At 39.8% G+C, this 21,251-nt stretch overlaps 3 protein-coding genes across 5 annotated transcripts; 1 reads left to right on the plus strand and 2 right to left on the minus strand.

Moving 5' to 3' along the window:
- Positions 1–1,719: 1,719 nt before the first annotated feature.
- LOC116247359 (uncharacterized) lies at positions 1,720–6,801 on the plus strand. Its single transcript, XM_031619517.2, has 8 exons — positions 1,720–1,978; positions 2,603–2,741; positions 2,945–3,027; positions 3,315–3,401; positions 3,496–3,644; positions 3,773–3,904; positions 4,930–5,124; positions 5,872–6,801. Exons 2-7 carry the CDS (start codon positions 2,624–2,626, stop codon positions 5,117–5,119), a joined length of 759 nt encoding a protein of 252 aa, XP_031475377.1. The 5' UTR covers positions 1,720–1,978; positions 2,603–2,623; the 3' UTR covers positions 5,120–5,124; positions 5,872–6,801.
- A 120-nt stretch (positions 6,802–6,921) lies between these two features.
- LOC116247358 (uncharacterized) lies at positions 6,922–12,346 on the minus strand. Of its 3 annotated transcripts, XM_031619514.2 has the most exons (9): positions 12,215–12,346; positions 11,062–11,413; positions 10,259–10,292; positions 9,859–10,071; positions 8,866–8,955; positions 7,819–7,884; positions 7,623–7,714; positions 7,463–7,510; positions 6,922–7,345 (listed from the first exon to the last, which is right to left on the minus strand). In XM_031619514.2, the coding sequence occupies exons 2-9, from the start codon at positions 11,382–11,384 to the stop codon at positions 7,228–7,230; spliced, it is 984 nt and encodes a 327-aa protein (XP_031475374.1). In that variant the 5' UTR covers positions 11,385–11,413; positions 12,215–12,346; the 3' UTR covers positions 6,922–7,227. The 3 variants fall into 3 exon arrangements, with proteins under 3 accessions (XP_031475374.1, XP_031475373.1, XP_049931873.1); XM_031619513.2 differs by lacking the exon at positions 12,215–12,346 and having other exon boundaries at positions 11,062–12,200; XM_050075916.1 differs by lacking the exon at positions 12,215–12,346 and having other exon boundaries at positions 7,252–7,380; positions 11,062–12,200.
- A 103-nt stretch (positions 12,347–12,449) lies between these two features.
- LOC116247360 (dihydroflavonol 4-reductase-like) lies at positions 12,450–15,400 on the minus strand. The gene is made up of 4 exons (XM_031619518.2): positions 14,886–15,400; positions 14,293–14,462; positions 13,653–13,847; positions 12,450–12,663 (listed from the first exon to the last, which is right to left on the minus strand). The coding sequence occupies exons 1-4, from the start codon at positions 15,055–15,057 to the stop codon at positions 12,487–12,489; spliced, it is 714 nt and encodes a 237-aa protein (XP_031475378.1). The 5' UTR covers positions 15,058–15,400; the 3' UTR covers positions 12,450–12,486.
- Positions 15,401–21,251: the final 5,851 nt, after the last annotated feature.

The raw sequence follows: 21,251 nt of genomic DNA on the forward strand, positions 1-21,251 counted from the left end.
GCATATTTAATTTATGTGATTGAAGTCTATTTTGATATGACGCATGCAAGGTGAGGAGTCGATGGTTCAAATTCCACAAGTGACTAAGGCTGGGAATTGAGCCAAGCGTAGCTGAACCTATTCAGTTCAGAGTCCCATTGTCAAAAAAACGTATACGGATATTATATGGTGAGGAAAAGACTTGTATAATACGATAAAGTGTATATCTCAAGAATAAAATGGGAAAATCTCATTAAATTTTAAAAAATTTAAAACATTTAGTAATTCCTAAAATTATAAAAGTAAAAAAATCATAAAAAAGATGAAGAAAACACAAAAAAGATATAAATGCGTTTTATACGGGTCTTTTATATTTGACGTTTTTTTAAAAAATGAGAATAAAACGGGTATTATGCGGCTGACTGTGTTTTACCGTATTATACATATCGAGACACATTTTTTGTGACAGTAGACTTCTTCTTTCAGACCATACTCATCTCTACTTGTTCAACAAATTAATGAGCCGAACATGAGTTGGCTCCCTAAGACTAGTGGCCGAACTCAAGGATGTTACATTCTTTCAAACTTAATTCATCGGCCGAATGAGCTATTAATGTGATGCTTTCCTTGAATGAAGGAAGTAATCTTGATGAAAGTCAGGATCGACTTATTCTATCAAGTTCACGGGCGATTGTGACGCTTGCATGATTCATAAAGCAACCTTAAGTGTCCCTAAAGTGGAAATTCAGCATTGGAAGATGGCGTTCAATAAGAAACAGATCATTTTACTTTACTAGATTAATCAGGTCCAGAACTCCACTCAACGAACAACCAAAATTTCTATAATTGAATCAAATTTAGAACATCGAAGATGAATCCGTTAATTGATGTGTTCATGAACCAACGGACCGAAAACCCCAGAAAGCCGATAGCAAAAAGCCATACTTTGATTGTACCATTTCAAGACCATGAACCAAACCAGAGAATTCAAGTGAAATGCTCTGGCTGGGTTTTAGACTCTGATTCCACGAAGACGAGGATCTTCTAAGAGGAAAAAATTGTAGCTACTAGGGTTTAGACTCGAAAAAAGGAGAGAGAATCCCAGAACCCGAAAATGAGGAAATGGGTAGCAAAAAGAAAAGGCCACCAATGAAACAAAGCGTGTTTTTGAAGTTAGAAATCCATATGAAGAAAGCAGAATGGAGGAAGAGAACGTGCATGGTAATGGTAGCAATGGAGAAGAAAACCATAGAAGCAAGAGAAGTGCAGAGAACCAGAGAGAGAAAGGGGAGGAAGGAGGGGAGGGGGTATGAGGAGGGGCGGTTAAATCGAAGAGTTTGAGTTGAAGTTTGGCGTATAAGACAGGAGGAGGGGCTTATGTTTCTTCTTTGTCTTCCTGATATTTGACAATTTCGTTTATACAGAAAACCCTTCATATTTTATGATATGACAACATTGAAAGATTAATCCAATTCTTGTCTCTGGGAGTAAAGGTTCCAATATAGTATGATATCATATTTCAACTCAAATTCAAGATTAAACAAATGAAGTTTAAAATCGGATGCGAGACATAAATTTTTCTCACGTAATTTCATGGAAGTTAAATTCCATATGTTAGGAGTCCTTTTTTCCTAACTTTTACGTAACTGGTAGGTTCGGATTTAATTACATGTACGTGGGACACGCTTTTGCACATTTCACGGTGACCTCGATTTATGATGCCTATGGCGTTATATTTGCGACCGTCGAATGCACAAGCCACCATGTGGCAACAACCAGTCCTGTTCAAGACGTGATCTAACGTAAAAGTTGAACGCTGTGGCCTGTTGAGCTGATCGTATTGTACCATCAAATCGTGGAATGTCAAGAGAAAACAGCTTAAACGTATGTATGACCCCGGCGGAGAAACCATAAAACCCCGCGGTTCTCTGTCTCGCTCCGACTGTCCCTGACATCCGCGCTTCTGTGCTCGGTTTGACGAGAAAGAGACGCTTCTGAGGTAACCAATCAAACCCACCTTCACATGAACACAATCTTTATAACTCGTGTTCATCTGGTGATCAATCTTCTGGGTTTTGTTCATGAGCTCTGCTGCGGATTTCCGTCTCTCTGGATTATGATCTTAGTCCGAAACTGGCACTTGATCCCTTAAACCACATAGCAGTCGTTCTTTTCTTGGTTTTTAGATGTTATTGCATATTTTTATGGCCGTCTTTCTCGAGTCTTGTGGAATTTTTTGCAATTCCTTTGTATGCATTACTACTCCGCGGTGTTATGGTTTCCAGCGGAAATTCGGTTAATTTTTTCTCCCTACAGTCGTTTGAAGCTTCTTCGTTCAACGATGTGCCACATGCTTTTTTGTTCTGGTTTCATGTCCTTCTAGATTGGTATCTGGTGGCATTTTTGGATATCACAAAAATATAGGGTGGAATGGTTTGATTTCTTGAAGATGCCTACTAAACGGCAACTATAATTCTTTTTGTTTGTGACCTGATAACCAATAGCTTCCATGGTGGGTTTATCGAGTTTTAGATGTCTACTAACTTCTAGCCTTGCGCACTTCTAGTGTTATTTTAAGATAGATGTAGCATCGCGAACTCTAATGCTCTCTATTTCTATGCAGGTTCAGTTTGTGTTGTGAAAGATGAATCTGCAGTCTGCAGCTACGGAGCAATGGAAGGAATTGATTAATCAGCCAACTCTTGTACAACTTTATGTTGCTTTGGCTGTATTAGTTGTAACAATTATGTTGCTTTTCTTTTGTGAGTTGCAACCTTCACTTGGTTTGATTTTTTTCTGTTTCCCCCATTTTCCTGTCAAGATCCTCACCCTTTCTAGTCATATCTGGGGCATCATCCAACTTCATGTGTTGTGGTTGGATTTTGACAAGGATGATCTAAATCATCCAGTCATTCTCATCTGCGTGCTTGGAAATCTACAAATTTTATGTTTTTGATCCTTACAGCTCGTTTCATAAGGCAGTCAAAAGCAAACACCATAGTCCTAGCTGGATTGAGCGGCAGCGGCAAGACTGTGCTTTTCTACCAGGTTGGTTTCCATGTCTTCCTGCTGTTTTCTTCTAATGATCTTCTATTTTCCAGGTTAATTAGTTCTAAATTTTTTACTTATCCTTTGACTTCTATCATTTAGCTTCGTCGGCATGCTAGAACGAAGCATGTGAATATTTGATTTGCAATTGATTAGTCTGTGTGCAATTTTATATGCTTTTCAAATGAGGAAAATTGTTACGCGAGGAAGTAAATTTCCTTTGCCTTTATTTTAACACCAAAGGACCCTTCTTTGATGAAATCTTATTTCCTGTAAATCTTTACAAGCTACGAGATGGTTCTTTACACCAAGGCTCCGTCACATCAATGGATCCAAATGAAGGGACCTTTATCTTACATTCTGAAGCTGACAGGGTAATATCATCATGGTCATTTACATAAAATTGTGCAAACGTATTCTGTAGAAAAGGAAGTATGAAACAATCTGACTTTGTTCTGGTCCTAGCAGAGAGGAAAAGTCAAGCCTGTTCATATTGTTGATGTACCTGGGCATTCTCGGCTGCGACCAAACCTTGATGACTTTCTCCAGAAGGCAGCTGGGATTGTTTTTGTCATAGATGCTGTGGACTTCTTGCTGAATATGCAAGCGGTTGCCGAGTAGAGTCCAGGCCTTGTGTTCTCTTTATTTTATTTTCTATTTTCTTTTATTCCTTCTTTCAACATTCCATTTTTCAGAGACATCTAGCAATCAATCTTGGTGATAGTCTTTCTTCTTTCTAATGAAGGTACTTCTATGATATTTTGACAAAGGCCAGTGTTGTTGCAAGGAAAACCCCAGTGCTTATAGTGTGCAACAAGACTGACAAAGTAACGGCTCACACCAAGGAATTCATAAGAAGGCAACTGGAAAAGGAACTGTATGATCATGTTTCATCTTTCTCAACTATTCTCTTGACACTGTGAAATCCAAATAAATGTGCTCTTAGCTTTTATGAATGGTTAAATAATATGATAATACATTAAGAGAGTAAACCTACCAAGAGATCCTGTGTACCTCTTATGTTCCCTAAAGATGTTTACATTATCTACAGAAGACAAGGATCAGCTGTCTGAAGCATTACTGGAAACTATTCTAGGAGGCAACCCTGTTTTTAGGTTTTATTTCTTAGCTGTTGGATCGGCACAAATGGGTCCAAACCTTTTGTGGCTTTCTAAAAGATGCAGAAGTTGATTTTATTGTGGAGCACAAATGCCTGCTTTAATTTTTTCTTTTTTCATGTTATTCCTAGTCCTGTAGAAGATGGGGCAAATTGCAATGAGATCAAGGTGTCCATTTCATTCACAATGTTGGCATGCAGAAACTAGCTTGAATGTATCTAATTGCAATTTTTTTTCTATATCTAATGTTTGCTTAGTAGCATTTTTGAAATAACTCCTTTGGAACTATGCCTCTCTTATTTTGATTAAAAATGGTCAAGTATTTCATGGAACTGCTGCTTATATGAGCTCTTGTAACGTCGTCTTCAGTTTGAACTGCTCGCAAGATTGTCTTATGTTGCAATCTGCAGTCTTCGACTCTTGGTAACTTCCTCTTCTTCAGTTCGAAATACATGGATCACAAGATCGTCTTGTGTTGCAAGCTAGATTTTTTGTAACTTATTGTGACACCAATAAGTTTGCCATTCTTCCATTGTAGCTAGTGATTTATGAAATTATTGGATGAATTATTGGTTGCCTGAATGCTTTCTATGCTAATATTGATGGGTGAAGGGTAGCCATATCTTCCAATGCTTTAAAACAACATTTGGCTGATCGCAGGTTATAAACTGTGCTCCTGTGGTGCAGATGTTTTAAAGGCACACAAGTGTAGATTACAAATTTTCAGTATAGAGTACCTAGTGGAAGCAAAAGTTTTACTCCTTTATTTTCTATAAATCTACAGGGAGAAGTTGCGCACATCAAGAATTGCTATATCTGCTGCTGATATTGCTAATGAATTTATGCTTGGTCTAGCTGGCCAGCCCTTTACGTTTTCTCATTGCCATAACAAAGTTACAGTGACTGATGCCTCTGGCATCACAGGAGAGATATCTGAGATTGAGGAATTCATAAGAGATCATGTGAGACCTTAGATAAGGTGAATCCTCTTAGCAGCTTGATCATCTTGACTTGTTTTTGTGGTCAGATGAACTTGTAGATTGTATCCCCTGCTTTGCTGTTTAATGTATGCATGTGTTTGGACAATCCATTAATCTGCCTCTTCAGGGGGGGAAAAGGAAGACTAAAAGCAGCTTAGCAGAACCGCCACCACTAACCCCCTCCGCACCCCCCACCCCTCCAACCGATGTATACTTATGCTCATATAATTGTCAGTCTTTGAAAAATAGCAGATTGTACATTTGATTAATTATCAGTTTTCGAGCTCGGGCTACCACCAGATTGACTGGTAGTAGTCTGCTGCTGCGCTGCAGATTGGATATTGTAACAGGTTCTGCTGGGCTGTCCGATTTCTACTTATATTCATCTCTTCTACTCCTTTTCTATTGTTTGTTCAATCATTGCACACATATAACCATTTCTCCTTCAAACAATTGATTCAGCCATTCAGGTACTTAGAAACTGAGAATGAGTGGTCAAACTATTTCCAGGGAGGCTGATGTGATTTCTTCATCAATGGTGGACCATTGAATTGCACAGAATACATATTTCAATAATGAAGCTCTTTTCTTTTGGTCTGCAAATCAAACTGCATGAACTGAACTCTTGACCCATATGAAAAAAGCATATTTGCTATTGATCACATAAACTTGAGTAGTTCTATTGGTTGCATGAAGTTTTTAGCTGTCATTATCTTGGTAGTTAGTAAAGTTGCAGATGTTAATAGGCAAGGAAGGTGAATTTGCGAGGGATGGTCTCACCGTGAGAATGCAAACGCAAGTCTTTAAGCTTCACCACAAAGACAAACAATGACGACTTCCTGCAAGTATCACCATCGCACTGTGAATGGAGGATCATTCTTTGCTCTTATGTCAGCAGGAGAAAGTGGCACTCAGATGCACCGTTCATTGTGGAGTTGTTTCAAGGAAATATTAATCAGAAGCAAGCTGCACAAATTGTTATGTTTGTCAAAATGCTTCTGTAGAAACTCTGCTTCTGTTTGATTGTGGGTTCAGGATTGAGCTTGAAATGCAGCTTCATAATACAGTAGGTGTGCAAATAGACGGAATCAGATGGAATGCCGTAAAAAAATTGTGAATCTGCAACATGGAACTAATTCTTTTGCAGCCATCGTACAGGGGACTAGTCAGACATGGTTCATCTAGGCAAAGTCCCTGCTTGATTAAGCTGATTGGGCCACCATTAGACTCGGGCTTACCTGACCTGATGGACTGTCTCGAGGCATATCCAAGTCTAGACTCTAAACATGTTTTGTCTGCTTGTTGGGCATTGCTACAGTCGAGCCTGGTCTTACCTCTCAATGCCAAACATAAGCCTAAATTGCACGGGGGTTTAGGAAAGTAGAAGGATGCCGCTTGGAATGGTTTCCAATTTTCTCCGATTTTCTGGAAAATTTTCATGAGAGAGAGAAAAGGGTATGCTCAAATGCAAGTTAAGTGCTACGCAGTCTCGCTGAATATCTCAATCAGGAGCGCGATTTTGTGAGATTAACTGTAAAGTGGTTCACGTTTGAAAAGCTTGGAGCTAAAAAGGATCTTTCCTGTCAAGTTTGTATCAGGTCTGGAAATAAAGAACGAAATACTCTACATTGTCGGCCTTGAAGATCACATATGTATCAACTTGCTGCGTTTTATGAACTCAAAAAGTGGAAACGTTCTTGAGACTCTAAAGTAGAAAACGGTTAACATCTTTTTTTCCATGTTCGAGACAGCCACCTCATGAAAGGGAGAATTACTCAGCCGCGAGGCACGAAATGCAGATGGAACTATAACACGTAAAAGCCCTTCAATTATCATTTACATCCGGTGCACTTCATGTCCAGATTCTTAAAGAGAGGCATTTTACAATTCTGTAAAAATGATATCTGCCACTGATTTAGGAAGAATTTACATCTTTCAATAATTTAAATTTCATTTCTATTTCTATTTCTATTTTCTTCAACGATGATGACCAAGTTTAGCACCATTTTTCCCAAAACTTTATATCTGATGTCCGTAATAAATGCTATCTTAGGGAAGACAACAGCCGACCAAAAGGCCTTCCCTCCACTTCTCTGGACGTATCACTTTGAACATTGATATGATTGAGGAAACCATCTTGCAAAGAAGTAATGCTTAGCCTTTATAATGAAGGAAAACAATGCATAGCATGGGATGTGCAGCAAGCCAACGAAAAGGTACCTGACAATTGAGCAGAAAGAAAGAGAAAAAGAGATCTTAGAAAGTGGGAAGCTCCATATGTGTGTGTGTGTGTGTGTGTGTGTGTGAAAAGAGAGAGAAAGAGATATTAGAAATTACCATAGAGGAGCCCAAGAAGATGATAAGTCAAGGAATGGGTATGGCCACCTGTAATAGAGGAAGACACAGATATGAGTGTCCCATGAATGAGACGCAATATAACACATATAAGGATAGTCAGACAAATGAAATGTACAGAGAGGAAATGGAGAAGACCTACCATAAAGAGACAGAGGCATGGATAACCCATTGGAAGATCACATATACAGAAGTCCATAGCATGAAGTAGGCAATGCGATACCATGGGAACCGCTGGAAGGGGACACCAGTTCAAAAGCTTCAACTCCAATCTCCAGAGACAAGTTCATCTAGTGGACAATACAGGAGATTTATCTGTTTATGGAAGCAAAACTTACCATGCAATTCACTGAAGTGTCAATGAGAAGGAGCACGGCATTGATTGAGTGCATACTGACCATGAACTGCAAACAATTGTAGCATAGGTTATGTAGTCTGTATAGACCTCTCAAATGAAATATCAACAAACTAGGGCATATTTCCCATTAAAACTGCAGAAAATTTTTCATGCCTATCTACCAACTATTTCCCTCCAAGAAAGAACAAAGTCAAACTGCCAACTACTTGGTCTCAAACTTACAAAATCTCTTTGTTAAGATTCTGCCCTATTTCTTGCCTTACTTTTGATTGCTCAACATAAATTTGCAAGACGCTCAGCAACATGTAAAATAAGATCCTGTAGAAAAAGTTATATCTGGTGTGTCCCTTCAGATTGTGATTTTAACGAAGTCTGCGTTTGTAGCCACGTATATTATTTATTTCCTTAAGTTACAACGCAGTAGCAGTTGAATTGGCAAAATATACAAGTTGCTTCATAGCCCATCATGCTATCTTCCTTGTCTATGTGATTGTTAACAAGAACAAACAGTGTCCCTCACAAAGGACCCAAAAGTGATCTTGATATTCCTATTCAATCAGTAAAAGAACATACTGAAAATAATTACTCCTTTTCAGTACCCTTTTCCCACAAAGATATCCACTTCGGAAATATCCGCCTGTTCTCCAGCATGATGTAATCTCTAAGTGCATATATTCTCCAATGACATTATCAGGCTATCAGCAATCAGAAACTTTGACTCCTTTTCCACGATATCTTTTTAGCCAGTAAGAACAAGGAAAATTACTATTTAAGATTGTTCCAAGAGTCTTATGAACGTAAGTCTACACTAGGGATTACTATAAGAGAACGTTTGTCTTCCACCGCAACAAGCTACAACATCCTTATGCTTGTAGATATCAAAGCCCTTCTACTCATTCGGCTCTTGGCATTTAGTTGCTGAACAAACAGCATCCAGTATAAGACAGTTATGAGCCACAGCATCTCAATACGTGAGGTAATTCATTAAAGACATGGAAATTAACTGTGTGTTAAAAGGAACACTTACAAAATTTAAGCTATAATCTCTGACAGTGAGAAATGGAAAGATGATGAACCAAAAAACACAGTCTGTGAGCATCACAGCTCCTGCACTTGTCTGTCAAAAATCAAAACAGAACCTAAATCATTCATGTGATTGTTGCAGAAGAAAGAGTGTCCCCTAAACCAAGAACCAAAGAATAAAAAATTACAAAAAACAACAAATTATGCTATCGCTAGAATGCTGAGAAGGAACTTTTGTTCAATCAAAATAAGGACATCAGAAACAATATCCTAACACTTGGTCAGTTTGAAACAAGCAGCTCTACAGCTACCCAGCAAAACAAGTCAAAAGGGGCTGGATTCTGAAACAGAGTCTGGAAAAAAAAAAAAAAAAGACATGGCACCAGAGACACCATCTGTGCACATGGATACCCCATTTTTGCTTTCATACCATGTCCCTTGATAGACTAGCAATTTAAGAACGACTTGATAAATGAAGGTATACTGCATCTACAGCAGCAAATATGTGTAATAGCAACCAAAATCCCAATCCTGGATGTTGAGGCCTCAGCTAATAGTCAAGTCAACTTGAGACACAGCAAGATCCACCTTCATGGCATTGATTTTCTGAACATGAAAAACATAGTTGAGAATTTCCAGAAGCAAAAAATTAGGTCGATTTGGCAACTAAATGACACACCAACATCAACACTTCAGGAGAGTCCAATCTCCAAAAACTAAGTACTTCAAATCGGTGGCATACGTGTATTTATAGCTTCTACTTTTTTTAAATTGAGAATATTTTTGTGCTTAACATTTGCCTAAATTCTAAAGCATCTTCATGACCTTATATTGTGCATAATTTTATTGTTATATATATATATATATAAACTAACAAAAAGGAATCGAATGAGAATGGGCCTGGAATTTTCTAACTTCACCCTGCTTATCAAGTATTTAACAAGTACCAGCCTGAAACATAACCTGACTGCTTATCAAGTGCTTAACAAGTACTCACCTGAAACATAACCTGAAATATGTGACCCCAGATCCCAGCCTTCTCACGAGTGTTTCTTTCTCCGTGGTTACTGTTTGCAGCCATACTTCCATTGCACCCCCTTACAGGAGGAACATAACTGCCCCTCTCAGTATCCACCTTGAAACGGTCAGCATCATTACCCCCTTTTTTTAAAGTGAGATAGCAGCCATACATGGATAACACAGATCCAAGCTGCAAGTCAAGCAAGGAGACAAGTCATCAAACCCCTGTGCTTGCTAAACATAATATGTGAGAACCTAATTCACTGAGATATCAGGAACTACTGCACAGAGCAAAACGTGCTCATATTTCAGAAGAATCATTACATCATTTCCAGAAGGAATGAAAGAGAGAGAGTAGCTCCAGGAAAATGAATTACCCCAAAGTAAACTGTCACTAGAGTGAATGTCCACCTGTTCAGCACCAAATAAACAGAAAATATGATGTTACAATTTATGATATCTGAAACACAGTTTCTACACTGCAGGATTTTTGAAAGGTTTTACTGATCAAATAGGATAGTATCACCCAAGAGTTGCAAGTCAACGTTATGTTCGATGGTTCTACAAGTTGTTTTTAGTCCTGATCTTTCAAGTCTCTTATTACGCTTCCCAATCCAAATTGTCCAGACATTTGTATGAAAGCCAATAATATATTTGTGAACGCATCAGAAAGGACGAGTACAAATAACAGCAAAGCAGTTTCTTACCATGTTTTCCATTTCGAAATGTTTGTGTGGAAGTTAATAGCATACCTGTGAATGCATCAGAAAGGACAAGTACAAATAATAGCAGCACAGCACATGTATTGTGCTCATAAAGAGTTGTCGCTGGAATAAGTTTTGGCTTTCACACAATATTTTTGAGGGAGCCAAGTAATGGCTTCACAGTGGAAGCATGATATTACAAATAACTTCATAGAGGTACTAAATGCTACAGGGATAAAATAAAAAAGTATCCGTAGAATTAGTTTAACTTCAAGGCGTATAACTCGATGTCTGTATTCAGTTACTTTCTGAAAAAATCCAAGTTCAGGATTATAATTTCAGGAAGAAAACCACTTTAATCATTGACTGCGATTGGGCTTCATTGGCATGAATGCAGTTCGTTCCCACACCATCTCCCATTTGGGCAATTTATTATCCTATTTACATCGGACACTGTACTTGGAGAATCAACTTACTGGGTGTAGAAGTAGAACATATCTGCTCCGTCCAAAATGATGTTGATTGAGAGAAGAGACGCCATTAAACAGAAAGCAACAACCCGGAATATCAGTAAGGAAGCAGGATGGATTTCTTTTAAACAAGGCCTCCAAGATTCATCAGCGTACAAACAATCATCCATTTGTCCATCTGAATCTGCTTCTCGGCCCCGCAGTTTATATGATGCGTCGTACTTCAGAATCAAAACTGAGGCCACAAACATCGCAAGAAGTATCCATATTGCGCATAAAAAAACTTGCCAATGCATCCAGTACTCGAAGTTGGTTGTGTTAGCCGTCATTACTGGCTGCCAAGTAGCCTTCAGAGAACCTGTATAATTCATAGTAAACTTGAAGTAACTCTCATTTACTTCAACCTTATTCATCGATCTCCTCACACTCCCCATTCTTCAGAAACACCACTGAACGCCTGTTCGTTAAAAGGCCGCAAAAAGTACAATTTTTCTACGTTGAAAACTAGGAGAAGCATCAGAAATTTTACATTGCTGATCTTTTACAAGATTTTTGACGAAGGAACACTTCGAAATCTCAAAAGCAAGAAAGAAAGAACATCGTCAACCCAAAGGCAAATGCTTCAACAAAAACAAAGACGCATTAATTCAAGAAATCACTCAACAACAAAAATTACACACCAAAAACTCAACAAACACAAAACTCATTAAAAAACTGACTGATGGAGACGACAAATTCCAAAGAGAAAAATCACAATATTTTATCTCACATCTCCTGAAAATTCGAAGCCCATTTCAGAAAAGAACACTTCTACCAAGAACAACCCAATGAAGCACCAACTGCCCACGACAGACTGAGAAATCAAGCGAACACCACACAAGCGAATCTTATCTATCAATGCCACCCACGGCTAGACCCCCATCATGAAGCAGCAAGCTCCATGCTAAGGTAACACTAATGGCTCCACCATAAATGCAGAAACCGACACTAGGGAAAGCGAAACAGGTGAAACCCAATGGAGGTACTCCTGTTCTTAACGTTACAGGAATCTGAAGAAACCCGGAATTCAGGGCGTGTCGTCCATCACGTTTCCCATACAGTTACCCGCAAAAGAGAGAACAGAAAACCATAAAAAAGGGTAGCAAAAGAGCGTGCTTACCGATCGAAAACTGGAACTTTGAGGTGGTGTAAAACGAGATGCTTTGCTTCTCTCGCTTCAAAAGTATGCTTTGAGTGTAAGACTCTCTCTCTCTCTTGTTAGAAGTTGGAACACACACCAAGTATGAACCAATAATCCTTTTTTCTTTTTTTGCCCGTCAATTTATTTATTCCTCAATTCAGAAGCAAAACATGTCCTTAACCTTTTGTTGACTTCGAGGAACAAGTCTCCAAACTTTTAATCCCCAAACCATAACTCATTGTCAGAACAATTCAAATACAATGATTCGAAATGGATTCGGCAGAAAAATGAACTGATCTGAGATCTCCACTTTTGATGTTGTTTATGACGAATAAATCTTCTCTCAAATTGGCTAAAATATTTAAGTTGTGTTCTTTGGCAAAGTCCCATGCAGCCCTCTCCGCCAAGCTTTTAGAAACGAAGTACATCTTCAATCATCAACAAAACAAGGAAATTCGTTAGTGTCATTTAAGATAAAATTTTAAAGATCAAGCTCTCTTCTATATTGGGGGTTTTTGACAATATATCGGAATACTGCATTAGTTTTTCATGAGTTTGTCGACTATTAATGTTGTATGAATTTATCCGAAAAAAATTGGGACAGATTTTTCATGAATACTAATGCGGTGTTCCTGTTGCCAAATGCAAACAAGATCGAACTATATCAGTCAATCGATTCCCAATGTTATCAACACAGATTAAAATACTTAGTTAAAAAGCTGTTTGGCAGTTGGAATACTCAAAGAGCATCTACTTCAAAGATTAATGTAGATTCGTGGAACACTAAAACTAGGTGTCCAGGTGTTCATGAATTTGCTCTAATCTTTGATGGCAGGTTCATGGAACACTTTGTTGCTAAATACTCCTAGGGACAGTTTGACATCAATAACACATTGTTACAAGCAGATCTATTGCAAAAATATTCAACCAATCTAATCAATTTTTCAGTTAGGTATATGGAACAATAACATGTTATTATTGCTCCCAAAAGTTGCTTAATTAAGGTATTTTTGTTTATAATTTTCAAAAAGGCTATTCTTGAGGCATACTATTCATGAGGACTGTCAAATAAAAACTTAAAAAGCTTCAGATAGCGTTAAAAACACAATAATTGAGCTTCTTATTTGACAGAAAAAGCGAGCACTTTCATCTTTTTTTAAAAAAAAAGGTATAGAACGCATCTTTTTTTCTCAAAGTTACAAGCAAAAAGTAGAACCGAATGTAAAAAATTTCTTTAGAAAAAAAAAAGAATCAACAGTAAAAAAAAAAAATCTGGCCAACCTACGTTAGCCTACGAAGAAGCCTATAAAATTTTGTAAAATGATCAAAATGCCACTTGAGTCTAGAGCACATTAAATTGGCAAAGCTAGCAGTAGCAAGACGTGCAGTAAATGAGCAAAGGCACTGCACCACCTACCCAGCCCGTCATCTTCTTGGTCCTGCAGAACTCAACATCGCTCCAGCACTCCTCATCATACACTGGCCTCGCCTGTTCCTGGATGTTAACAGTGCCAGCCGATGAAGTGAAAACTACGCGCCTCACCGTCTTCGCCTTGAGGCACGACCTCATGATGTTCAGCATCCCGTTCACTGCTGGCTTAATCACTTCATTCTGCAAAACATATAATTACCAAATCAATCAACAGAACTTCAAGCAGAGGGACCCGTTGCTTCAGTTATTCTGAGAACTGCAGCAGGCATCCCGTTCCGCATCTACTGAAACAGAAAATCAAACATATTCTAAATGTCCAAAGAGGAGAGGCCATCGAGAAAATCGATGCACAACTCGCACATTTTCTCAGCAAATTTCCTGTTTTCAAGCTGGATACGTTTTCTCAAACAGAGGAAAGTGAAAATCAAAATAAACTGTCACAATCTGGGTTTTGAGGATGATGGTGTGTCACAATCTGAACAACTCTTGTCCGTAAAGCGAAGTAGAAAAGATTTAGTTCGAGAGAGATGGAAAGGTTTGAGATTTGTAGACTTGGCGCAGTGCGCCCGCTGCTGGGGTGGAAGCAGACCAGAGAGGTAACTTCTTGCCACCAATTAGAGCTCACCTCAGGGTCTTGGGACAAGAAGTCCATGGGAGTGGCGACGTGGAAAACTCCGGTGCATCCGCTGATGGCTTCGTCAAAGCTTCCCTCGTCGCTGAGGTCGGCCTTCCACAGGGTCAGCCTCTCCTTAGCATGCGGCAGGTCAATGAGATGCTTGGTCTTCTTGATATTGTCTGTCACAACGATTTTGAGAGCAATATATTCTATATTAGACGCAAAAATAAAATCTCCTTCAACTCCTTCCTCCTCAGATTCATTTCTTTCTTTTTCCTTTTACAATTAGAAGATCGTGAATTTTTTCTGAACATGGTAGGCGAACTTAGGAGGTGCATGATTCACCGTGTTCTGCTTTGATTTCACCCTTCATGTAAAACTTGCCCATCAGAAAGGATTAGTCCCTGAACCCAGCTCAGCCCCCATGAAGTTCGGAACTAAAGCCCAACTTCCTCGTGGAACAGAGGAAGAAAAACAGAGAAGCACTAGTGAGGATTACTGGGGGTTGGTGAAGTGGGTAGGAGCAGATGGGCTCCATTTGATCAATCGGAACCACTTCGCGTAATGTCTAGGGATTGGAATGAACTACAAAGGAAGCGTACCAGGATCGCGAACAGTAGCCTTGACAGTGAACCCTTGTTCAAGCAGCCTCATTATGAGCCATGAGCCGACGTATCCGGCCGCTCCGGTGACGCAGACCACTTCATTCCTCCCTGCCTGAGCTGCCATTCCGATCGTCTGTGCCGCTGCAAACTCTTCTGGGTGCATCCCCATGAGTCTCCGCAGGAGCTACTTTATAGCTTCTTAGTTCTTAGGGTGCGAGCACCTCGGTCGTCCGTCATTTTCTACTCTTCCTGCCTACCTCGTGCGTCTACCTCGTGACCCAACCCCCAAAGCACCTACCCTTCAAGAATCAGACCCCAAAATTTTTCCTGATTTGTAGTGAAAACTAAGGGTGGATTCCTTCTTGGCCGGTTGAAACCGAAAAGCGAACGAGTCAGCTGTTTCTCAGCCCGACACTAAGAGTTGGGTGCGTTTTTCTGCAAATTTTGTTGTCCCCATCATCTACAGCAAACTTGTGACGCTCGTTCATCTCAATCTGATCTGTCAACCTTTTTTGGCGACCTCGCGCCATTTGAGCCAGAAGGTTTTCCTTTGGACAAAGTTTTACTTCAAGAACTAGATTTAACAGTACAGAAACTTATGAATTAAAAAGTTCAGCGGCCACGAAGTGGCGGAAGATTAGGATTACCTACCAATAGAGTTGTTAGTTCGGACATGCCCTAGGAGCGGCTTCCAGATAGAGTAATGCCAAAACATGCCAACATACCCAGTGGGTTTGAGATTGATTGCAACGAGAATGGAAGTCTCCAAGGTGGTCAATATCTCTGGTTGAAAATCAATCACTCAGTCTCTCCCTTTCTCTCATATATTGAATGCTTCCAAATTTAATGCAGAAGGTGACGTTTCTATTGCCTATTTTATCTCAACAAGTTGCATAAGTCCGCTGCTCTCATTGTTGAAGAATGCGTGCGTGTGTGTGTGTGTGTGACAATTGATACATCCAAAGCTTAAACTAAAAACCGTACTATCAAATGATCAATTTATACAAAATAATCAGTGTTCAAAGACTTTTGCAACTGTTGGTCTAAAGGTTTGGTGAAGTGGGGTAAGGATTTGGCAGTTCACTGTGGATGTGGACGTCGCCTTTTTTCCCTTTGGGTAAGAATCTAAACACGTGTAGGTCATCTGGGCAAAGGTGGTAGATCGGCATCGACTAAATAATTAAGTCTTTCTGACCAGTCTACGGCATCTCCTGTAATAAATGAAGAAGTAATTGTGGGGGATCCTCCCATGCTTGTTCACAATGAGCTATACAAAAATATAATGTGCTAGAATCTTGAAGGATGGCCGAACGAGAACAAAGAGAAGGCCCATGTCAAATCCATTTAAGAATATGATTTGTTAAACATTGATTGTAAGTTCAGTCTTCCACAGTTGGGTGTGGACCAATTTTTCTTTTCTTGCTTTTTTAAGGCAAGAAAGTTATGCAATTGTGCTGAAAACATTTTATATGTAAACCACTTCCTGATTGAATAGCAAACTTAAATATAAAGCCTCTTGAATCACAAAAATCTTTCATTAGTCGCTAATGGGGCTTTGAACTTATGACTAGCGGTTGGCTAGCGACCCTATCAACTGCATTTCCCCTTTGTATCCTTATGACAAGACCTTTCTTCGAGAATTTTTTTAAAATGTTTTACAGAAGCTGTTAAAATTGTGCACCTTCTTAATTTGCATCAGCAGTGCCTTAGTTTTAGAAACATGGATTTCTGCCGTGCGGAATCAAAAACTTGCCTATCTATTCGTGCAGAAAAAGATTAATTATAAAATGATGGGACTAAACAAGCAGCTCAACATGCAGGAGTTAACAAATTGACAAGTTGTTCTCATTTTCTTTAGGTTTAGAGCTGCATCGACTTGCATGGAGAGTTGACAGTTACATAAATCGAACTAGGCCTTCTATCAATCCCTGCTTCGACCCATTATTCCAAACTCTTTGGGCTATGACAAATGTGGTCAAGAAAAAAATTATTTTCAAAAAAGAGTGATTAACAAGCATCCCCTTTCTTTTCAGTGTTGGGCGTTTGATCCATACTACCAACTTATTGGGCTGCTTGCTCGCGTCTATGTTGTCTTGATGGAAGGCAATCTTTCATGTCAATAAGGGGAATATTGTTTGACAACTCAAACATTAACAAATATTTCATGAATTTGTTTTAAAGATTATAGCAAAAGTTTCAGTATCTTTTCAGTCAGATTTATAAAACAGTGTATTGGTGCTTCTACTGCAACTTCCCCTAAAACCACTCACTGGGCAATCTTCCCCACTGTCCTATGAAAATACAGAAGCAAAGTGAGGTCATGTAGCTTTGTCATTCCTTGTCCTTTTTAGAAATACTGATTTTTGTACACGCATCAGGCCAAGGTTACGTGTCGCACCTTGCTTAAAACTGTAGGGATGATAGCAATGGCAGAGCCACCACCAGCTTTACAAAGTTTATTCATTTTTATGTTCATGATTTGATATATTTTATTGTATAAATATACCCCTAAAAACATTAAAGTTATTGAATTAGTACTCTCCTCAAGAAAAACTTCTGGCTTCACTAGGTGGATGACAGTAATTTTTTCACCCTAAAATGTATAATTTTTTAAGCTCTTATCCTCAATTTAAGCCCGACGACTTACTCTTCTAAAAATTTTTGGACTTTGGAACAAATTTTGAAGACCATCAAATGCTCCCTAATCGAAACTAATTTGAAATCCCAATGCCAACTGCGGAATTTAATGTGCATTGTGTCAATTCCTGCCCTTCTTAATGTTTTCCTCCTCCTTTTTTTAGGGGAGAGATTACATTCCTTGATCCACACCTAAGAAAAAGTTGGACTTCTTTAGAACTGGCAGAAAATCGATTGATCAGGGTACTCTATCAATGCTTTAATGAATCGATATACTTTAAAAGTTCATCTTTACTGAAGCAGAAATTATAATACCCATTAAACACTCATCTGATATTCCAATTCTGGTCATACTCAGGAACCAGCCATTCATTTCCCATTGCTCTCAGCATTGATAAGAAGAGTTAAAAAGTAACAAGTTCTCTCTCTCTAACGGCTATCAGAGGTTTTATTCATCTGACTCCTCCTGCGACACCACTGAAACAACACCCTTTCCTCCTTCCCCTTTTCTTTTAGTCCCCACTGGCACGACGATGACATCTTCCCCCTAATGCCCCTCCTTTAACAAAGAAAGGACAGGCGAAGGCCGCCGAAACAGGACACCGTTTGCAGAAAACACATGGGTATGTCTGGCAACCCGCCCTCCGACTCTCTAGCGCAACTCCAACGGTTACCATCGCCATTGCGAGCTCAAGTAGAGAACACAGGGGCGGACCAGGTGATCGACCCACCTCATTCTCTCTCTCTCTCTCTCTCTCTCACACACACACACACACACATTGGGGATGGATGATGCTGGAAACGTGACGCTTCTACGGCCCAACGGCCGGGGGTATGGGATGGGCGGTAGGCCGGGCTCCGACGAGGAGGCGGTCACGGATAACTGGTTCCACGGTGGCTGCTACCTCGAGAAGCGGAGGGTGTTCCTTAGAAGTTACAGGTTCCACCGGAAGAAGGGGATCAGGGAGCGACTGAAGCTCCTTCTCTTTGGCCTTGGCGGGGCCATCTCCGTGAAGGCGCGGTCGCTAAGGAGGCTTCCCCGAGTGGTGCTCAGCAGGATGCCATGGCCGCCACACCGAAGAAGGAGATTCCAGCGGCTGAGGAACGGGCCGAAGACCGGCGGCTGCGCGCGTCTGTTCCGTATTTTCAGGCTGTGAGTTGCGTAGCGCCTACCCAGTTTGCCTGGGCAGCCGGAAACTTGGCTTCCGTCTGTTTCCACAACAGGGAGCTTTGGCCACTAAGCTCAAGACGACAGAATGACAGGATTGAGACTTGATTTAAGGCCTCCAGGTCGGCTCACCTTCAGTGGTGATTTTTCCATTTCGCAATTTTGTTATATTTGTTCCCCTTCTTCTTCTTGTTAGTTGAAGTTCTTCTCATACTTCTCTTAGTTAGATGCAAACTGTTGGAAACAGAAAGACCTCATAATACTTTTTGTATTTTTACTGATGATTCCAGTAATAACATGAGTGGATATCATGCCTCCCGTGCTTTCAATTACCAGTAAGAAATGCCACCATGATCATCATTCACTTTCCTGTGGTTCTTATTTTGCAAATTTATAACATCAAGTGGCTTGATCTCAATTTTGGAAGCATTCAGGATTTAGTTTAAATACCAAGCGGAATAGCATATATACTGGTTAATTTTATTGGGCTTTCTCAAAAGCTCTTCTACAATCTGCTCATTGACCAAAATAGCTGAACAAGAGATCATTTCCATTTGTATTCATATAAACAGGCGGAGCAAGAAAATAACATGTTCACCCTTTATGCAGATGAACATATATGACTTTGTTCCTTGTTTGTAGTTTATGTTCAAGGACAAATATCACGAACTCCAACATTTTTACGAGCACCCATGCAACGGCAGAGGATCAGGAACTTATTCTGTGGACGACTGTCATGCTGGAGCTCAGATGCTCGAGAATTAGATGGAGACTTGAAGGAAAATTCAATGACGAAGGAATTTTGATATAGAAGCAAATAGAGTAAAACATTTTTCAAACATGGAGGGCGAGACAAAAGAGGAAGAATTATGGTTCTTTCCATTACCCGTGTTCAATTGAAACTTACAGTTAATTCGTGAAGGTTGCTCTCGAGCAACTGAGCTTCTCCGAGGGGAAGTTCCCAGTCTAGCATTACAACCCAGCTGCCGCGGATCTGTCAGCCGAGTACGGTGCGAGTAGACGTGCCCTTTGAGCAGAAGCGTGTGGTCCAGAATTCCTACATCCATCTCAAGGATTGATTCTCACGTGAACTCCGGAAAAAAAAGTTCTAAAACTTATTCATTCAAAATGATCACAAACAAGAAGAAAGATTGACTTGGCCAATTTGAATTTCGTTCCTTCTTATCTTAGATCTGAGGTGATTTCAGATCTTTAAGATTCGGGGGCTTTGACAATCTGCCCACAAAAGTTTCCGATATTTCTCCCTCTGTTCACCGGTTACGATGGCCGGTGATGCCCTTTTTCCGGCAATAAAACCTCCACCATTTAGATTCTCCTCATCGCAAATGGACAGGAGAATTGCAATCATGTGTAATCATTGTCAGTTTTGAACATGAACAAATTAATGTTGTTGCCAGGCATGCTTTGAGAAAAATACAGAGAGAAATACCAAGCAGCTGGCCGCTCGATCGTCATAAGATGATGCGACCAAAGCGGCGACGCATGGCCAGAGGGCCCATCTCTTTAAAGCAGCTGGTATTGTCTTCATTTGGTTGACTTCCTGGTGCCGCTGCACATGAAAAACAAACGGAGAGTTGCGGCCGCCGGCCAACAGTCTGAGCTCATGGCGGTGCCTTCAATAGCACCCATTGGAAACATGTACCAGTATCAGAATTAATCACTTAATGGCAGACTCGCGTTCCCACGACCGCACCACACTCATCAGGTCAAGTGTGGTCCGGCTCTTTTCTTTCAATACATAACAGTAGAGCGCCTGCCAACTGCAAAGTATTTTCCATGACAGAGAAGGAACTGATCAATACTTAACTGATTTAATTACCAGATCTTCGTTTCGCTTAATTAATTCTCCATTTGTATGTCTAACCTACGTCCGCCTTGCGCTCTTTTATGTGATTGTTCACTAATTGCTTACAAGAACCATGTCCTCCTCGCGCACTCTGTCTTCACTGTCGGCAAGTTTTTTTTTTTTTTTCAAGTCTTCTAATTCCTTAGTCCTAAACTGTACACTAATGAATCTGCCATGCAGAAGCCATTAATTGATAGTTGAATACTTCTTGAACTGTTGTAATCAATTAATCTGCCATGCAGAAGCCATTAATTGATAATTGAATACTTGTTGAACTGTTGTAATCCTTATTCAGCTTTCATTTACCACTCTTACACAGTGCCTTAACCTTATCAGCAACTGAGTGGCTTTGCTGCTGCTTCTTTCTCCAAGCTCAGGCTCACATTCTGTGGAGCTTGGGAAGTTTAAGTCCAGTATAGACAAGAATCTTTCACCATAAGCAGACAAAATGTGCAGATCCGAAGACAAAGTTGACAAACTGTAAGGAAGCTACATTTACTTGTTAACGCAGTTAAGATTATGGTGTATACAGAGATATTGATTTGCATATATATTTTGTTTCTACTCATCAAAGGAGCTAGACTTGATCCAAGGACCAAAATATTTAACAATTTTTGCTTGTTGATAAGCACGACAAGCAGACTCTTCGCCATTTTTTTCCTCATTTGGTGAGGACAACTCGCGCGAACCT

Source organism: Nymphaea colorata, chromosome 2, assembly GCF_008831285.2.
Source record: "Nymphaea colorata isolate Beijing-Zhang1983 chromosome 2, ASM883128v2, whole genome shotgun sequence".
NCBI lineage: Eukaryota > Viridiplantae > Streptophyta > Magnoliopsida > Nymphaeales > Nymphaeaceae > Nymphaea > Nymphaea colorata.

What these genes read in the sequence shown, in the direction of transcription:
- LOC116247360 (XM_031619518.2), bottom strand. Translation starts at nt 15,057, where the DNA reads ATGGGGATGCACCCAGAAGAGTTTGCAGCGGCACAGACGATCGGAATG. An exon ending in GGCTACTGTTCGCGATCCTG is followed by an intron (nt 14,463 to 14,885) that starts GTACGCTTCCTT and finishes TCGTTGTGACAG; the next exon opens with ACAATATCAAGAAGACCAAG. An exon ending in CCAAGAAGATGACGGGCTGG is followed by an intron (nt 12,664 to 13,652) that starts GTAGGTGGTGCA and finishes TGATGATTGAAG; the next exon opens with ATGTACTTCGTTTCTAAAAG.
- LOC116247358 (XM_031619513.2), bottom strand. Translation starts at nt 11,489, where the DNA reads ATGGGGAGTGTGAGGAGATCGATGAATAAGGTTGAAGTAAATGAGAGT. An exon ending in ATGTTCTACTTCTACACCCA is followed by an intron (nt 10,293 to 11,061) that starts GTAAGTTGATTC and finishes GGTGCTGAACAG; the next exon opens with GTGGACATTCACTCTAGTGA. An exon ending in TAGTGACAGTTTACTTTGGG is followed by an intron (nt 10,072 to 10,258) that starts GTAATTCATTTT and finishes CTTGACTTGCAG; the next exon opens with CTTGGATCTGTGTTATCCAT.
- LOC116247359 (XM_031619517.2), top strand. Translation starts at nt 2,624, where the DNA reads ATGAATCTGCAGTCTGCAGCTACGGAGCAATGGAAGGAATTGATTAAT. An exon ending in AGACTGTGCTTTTCTACCAG is followed by an intron (nt 3,028 to 3,314) that starts GTTGGTTTCCAT and finishes AATCTTTACAAG; the next exon opens with CTACGAGATGGTTCTTTACA. An exon ending in AGGCAACTGGAAAAGGAACT is followed by an intron (nt 3,905 to 4,929) that starts GTATGATCATGT and finishes ATAAATCTACAG; the next exon opens with GGAGAAGTTGCGCACATCAA.